This window comes from Vollenhovia emeryi, unplaced genomic scaffold (assembly GCF_000949405.1).
Source record: "Vollenhovia emeryi isolate VEMERY1.0 unplaced genomic scaffold, V.emery_V1.0 DF939489.1, whole genome shotgun sequence".
NCBI classification, from domain to species: Eukaryota; Metazoa; Arthropoda; class Insecta; order Hymenoptera; family Formicidae; genus Vollenhovia; species Vollenhovia emeryi.
This window is the reverse complement of record NW_011966877.1, coordinates 1-5,160: the sequence shown is the minus strand read 5'-3', so window position 1 is coordinate 5,160 and position 5,160 is coordinate 1. Positions and strand designations below refer to the sequence as shown.

General features: G+C 61.7%; 1 protein-coding gene across 1 annotated transcript; it reads left to right on the top strand.

Annotated features, from left to right (window-relative positions):
- Nucleotides 1-2,916: 2,916 nt before the first annotated feature.
- On the top strand, nucleotides 2,917-4,424 carry LOC105557429 (the record flags this gene model as incomplete). The annotated part of the gene is made up of 3 exons (XM_012004677.1): nucleotides 2,917-2,967; nucleotides 3,303-3,461; nucleotides 3,798-4,424. Coding segments are annotated over exons 1-3 (837 nt in total), but the record flags the coding sequence as incomplete, so codon positions are not given.
- Nucleotides 4,425-5,160: the final 736 nt, after the last annotated feature.

Below are 5,160 nucleotides of genomic sequence, written 5' to 3'. Positions count from 1 at the left end.
GGTTATGGCGAGATGGGGCCCCATCGTAGTGATGGGAGTCTATATCAGACCCAGTCTCACTCGTGCGGAGCAGAAGATAAGCTTCTGGAGATGGAAGACCAAATCCTGAGGGTCCTCCCCGAACCCGTTGTGGTCGCCGGGGACTTCAATGCCAAGTCGGCAACTTGGGGTTCCCGGCGGCCGGACGGAAAGGGGGCCGATGTGGAGGAGTGGGCGGCCCGATTATGCCTCCACCTGGAAAACAGGGGGAGCGCGAGCACCTGCGTAAGACCGCAGGGGGAGTCCATCGTCGATCTGACATGGACTTCCCCTGCGGCTGCGAGGAGAATAACCTCCTGGAGAGTGTTGGAGAACACCGACTTCCTGTCGGACCACGTCCCGATTGAGTTCGCGCTCAAAATGGGGAACGACAGACCGACGAGAGGAGGATCGGACAGACGCCCGCTCAGATGGGCTGCTAGAAAAATGGACGCTGACAGTCTGGTGGCGTCTATATTGGCGGAAACATGGCCACTCGAAATCCAAGAGGACGACATAGAAGCGCAGGCCACGAGGTTGAGAGCCATGATGACAAGAGCGTGCGACGCGGCGATGCCTAGGGCAAGCTTTAAAGCAAGGAAGGCCGTGTATTGGTGGTCCCAGGAGATCGAGGATCTGAGGAAGGCGGCAGTACACGCGCGAAGGGAATTGCAACGGGCACGCAGGAGGAGAACACCGCAGGACACGGAGATGCTGCGGGAAAACTACAGGGAGAGTCGCAAGGCCCTCAGGACTAGCATTGGGCGCGCCAAGGAAAAAGCCTGGGATAGCCTATTGAAGTCCCTGGATGAGGACCCGTGGGGGCGTCCCTATAAGCTAGTCATGGACAAGCTTAGCAAGGGGGCGCCCCCGGCGGTGGAGACGCTCGATCCGGGGTTCCTGGGCGTGGTGGTGGAGACACTGTTCCCAAAAGCGGAACGGGAGGACGATCACCACCGGGCCACGCTTGAGGAGCACACGGAGTGGAACGAGGAGTTGGAGGTCTCAGACTCCGAGCTGGCCAGAGCGGCAAAAAAACTGAAGACCGGGAAAGCGCCAGGCCCGGATGGCGTGCCAGGAATAGCCTGGAAGGCAGCCATGGGAGCGGTTTCGAACAGGCTACGTGGAACGATGAACGCGTGCCTAAGATTGGGTAAGTTCCCGGAAATTTGGAAGGAGGCCAGACTGGTTCTCCCGAAGGCGGGCAAACCAGCGGACGTACCGGCCTCGTATAGGCCGATCTGCCTCTTGGACGAGGCGGGAAAGATCTTCGAGAGGATCGTGGTTTCCCGCCTCGTCCGGAGCTTGGAGAGCGGTGCGGGACCCGGGCTATCAGACCGACAGTTCGGGTTCAGGGAGAATAGGTCAACGGTCGACGCCATTAAATGGGTCCGCAATCAGACCGGGGAAATGGTGGGTGCGGGAGGGGTTGTGATGGCTGTGGCGCTCGATATCTCGAATGCCTTCAACTCCCTCCCGCACGCCGCTATCCGCAGGGCCTTGGTGGAACAGGAAGTACCTACTTACATCCGTAAGGTGATTGGGAGCTACCTTGGGGGGAGGTTTATTACCTGCCAAGACCGGGATGGCAATCCTAGAAGATGGGAGGCTGGCTGCGGCGTCCCACAGGGTTCAGTCCTAGGACCAATTTCTGTGGGACGTGGCATATGACGAAGTCCTTCGGACGGCCCTGCCCACCGGCAGCACCCTGGTCTGCTATGCGGACGATACCTTGGTGCTGGCCGGTGGCAGGGACTGGGTGGAAGCAACTGCCACTGCCAATGCTGCGGTGGCATGTGCAACGAGAGCCATCACTGGGCTGGGACTCCGAGTGGCCGCAAATAAAACAGAAGCGGTCTTCATACACGACGGGAAAAGGGGACCGCCACCGGAGACATTCGTCTGGGTGGAGGATACACGCATAAAGGTGGGGGCCCAGATCAAATATCTGGGCCTCTATCTGGACGAGAAATGGAATTTCGAGTATCATTTCGAAAAGCTGGCACCCAGACTAGACGCGACGGCCAACTCCTTATCCAGGCTGATGCCTAACTTAGGGGGGCCCAGCGGTAGGGTCAGGAAATTGTTCGCAAACGTCCTGAACTCTATTGCGCTGTACGGAGCCCCGGTGTGGGCGGAGGACCTGCCAAAGCGGAAAAAGGCTATGGCAATCCTGAGATCGACGCAGAGACGCATGGCTACGCGAGCGACGAGAGCGTACAGGACCGTATCCCATGCGGCGGCGACGGTGTTGGCGGGGATGCCCCCCATACACCTCATGGCTGGGGCATATGCGAGGGCGTATGAGCAAATTGCGCAATACAAAAGGGAACGGATCCCGGTCACTGGAAAGGCCAGGAGAAGGATACATCAGAGGATGAAGTGAGAGACCAGATTGATGTGGAGGGAGTGGCTGGAGAGGCCAGACTGCGCCGGAAAGCGTACGGTCCAGGCAATCCTCCCCCAACTGGAACAGTGGCTGGAAAGGCCATGGGCCCGAAGCTCCTATAGAGCAACGCAGGTATTCACTGGGCATGGATGCTTCAGTGAATAAAAAAGGATAAAAAAGGAAGCATCCGACAAGTGCTTCCACTGCGAGGGGGACAGCGTAGACACGGCGCAGCATACGCTAGAGTTCTGCCCCGCGTGGGAGGACCAGCGCGACGTCCTTAGGGCGGAGATAGGGAACAACCTCTCGTTGGAAGCGATTGTGGAAGCTGTGGTGAGAGGGAAGAAGGAGTGGACTGCGTTCTCCTTATTTTGTGAGAGGGTGATGACCCAAAAGGAGAAAGCAGAGAGAGTGAGGAGAGGGGAGACAGATCCCCAGCCCACTCAGAGAGGGGGTGCGGCGCGAAGAGGGATGAGAAGAGCGCGCCGTCTACCAGCGCACTTGCGCCCATGGGAACATCGGAGGAGGTGAAAGAGAAAGGAGGGGGACAGACCGTTAAGGTTAGTCCCTCCCCCAACCTCCGTCGCTTAAGTATAGGCGGAAGAGGAGAGCACCAAGCGAAGGTGCACAGATGAGGGTCCCCCCTTTTTGCGTCCGGGTACCGCGTGAAGAATAGGCCCGGGGTAGCTCCTGCCTGTCGTAAAAGGCGACTAAAAGGAGAAGAGCCGAGGAGTCTGGGGACCCTTGGGGGTGGGCGTGGGCTGGAGACCCACGACCCACCCGCCCCCACCAACAACTAGGGGGAGCGGCGGAGGGCCCGGTGGCACCCCCGCCGCGAGGAAGAAAGAGGAGGTAGTCCTTCTAAGGACTGGGCCCCTTTTAAGGGCCACAGTAGGGCGCGAGTCAACGCGCGGCGCAGGGCCAACTGGAAGCTATGCTTAGCGATTTCCCAGGTGGCCCAGTCATTGCGCAGAGAAGACCACCCCCGGTGGGTTTAGTGCGGTATGGCTCCATTGCACTACTGGTCTCGGGTCTTACACCCGAGACCAGGGAGGTCAGTCCCACATACCACCCCTCCCTGTCCCAGCAGGTCGAGGGGTGATGATCCATAAAGGATTCCCCCGGGTTACAAAAAAAAAGGCTTATATCTCCTCAGCCGCACTACGGCAATTTTCCCTTCTCGGGCCCGGAAGGCAAACACTGGCTCCGGGGTCGCCTTAGAGCTTGTCGCCTTAGAGGTTGTAGGATGGTCGTGTTCCTTCGACCTCTCGCCTCCTCCTCCCTCCGTCCTATCAGTCATGCACACGCACTCGTTCACACATTCACATTCACGTATACTGGGGTTTTTTTTGTTGCACTACTCATTTTAAGCAATTCCCACTCCGCACAGAGCTCCGTTCACCAGGGTATACCCCCACCGGGCCCCAACCGACCGCGAAACATGACCACGGCCGGCCGAGACCCGGGCCCCGAGTCCTCCCGGGGAGTGAACATATACCGCTGGGTGGGGGGATGCCGCACCCCACCACTGGGTTCCAGCCCCTTACTGGCCCCTGCACCAGATGACTCCAGTGCAGGAGTTTCGGGGGTTCCGCGCCTCCGACCTCGCGGACACTCTGTACGTGCTCGCCACTGCGAGGAGGCCCCCTGGACGGTTGGGGTGTCAGCGAGTGGCCCGCTCACCTCCACCTTGCCCGCCAGGGCGACCAGCATGCACGCGCCTACCCGTCGGTACCGGTATGGGACCACCCTATCTAACGGGCGGAGGCCGTCCCACCCGGATCCCGACTGGGGGCGCCAGGCCCAGGCCTTGGAATATGTCCAAGCGGCCCCAGCATCCCCCCGACCGGCGAGCCCACGCCCTGGAAATAAGTTCCAGCGGCCTCCCGGCCCCGCCCTGCTGCATCTACCCACCCTATTTACTTGCTCACCCATAAGACACAGACAGGGCTTACTCTCCCTCAGTGTTCCACCATCCCCCGCCCACCCCTGCGCCAAGCCGCCCGCACCCCGAGAGGTACGGCCGCCCCGGACACAGGGACCAACGGGTTCCGGCGGGAACACCGCTCCAGACCCCGGGACCCTGCCTGGGAATACGTCCCAGCGGCTCCCGGAGTCCTCCGGGAGACCAGGCCCCGTTTCGGAAACGTCCGAGCGGCCCCGATCCCCCGTCTACGCCGGGCCAACCGGGCGACGCGGGTCTATGACCCGACGTGTACCCGGGGCCCCGCCCCGTCCCGGGAGGGCCGGATGACATCCGGCCCAGCCGCGAGGAGACGGTCCCTCATCCCACCTGCCCCTACTTCCCCGCCCCCCACCCCCTATGCCAGGCCGCACGCCCCAGCAACGGGACGTCAGCCCCAGACACAGGGGTTGACGAGTTCACAGAGACAGGCGGGTGCTGGGCGACTGATTGCCGCCCAGCTTCTAGCTTCCGGCCCACTCCGCGGATCCTGGGTACCAGTTTCCCGCGGAGGTCCGGCCCCTCCTCCCGGAAGAAACGGACCACGTCCGAGTCAACCGCGGGGAGGCCACGGCTTCCGGCCCACCCTTCGGCTAGGACCACGTCCCAATACCTCCGGGGTCCGGCTCTCCCCCGCCCGCGAACCCGTCCACGACGAGCCCGCGGACGGAGGAGCTCCCCCTTGCCACCGCCTCCTGCCGGAACACCGGCGTGCAATGGAGACGGTGGCCTCCCCCCGAATCCCAGCCGAATGCCGGAGCACCGGCATTCCGCTGCGATTCCCGCCCCC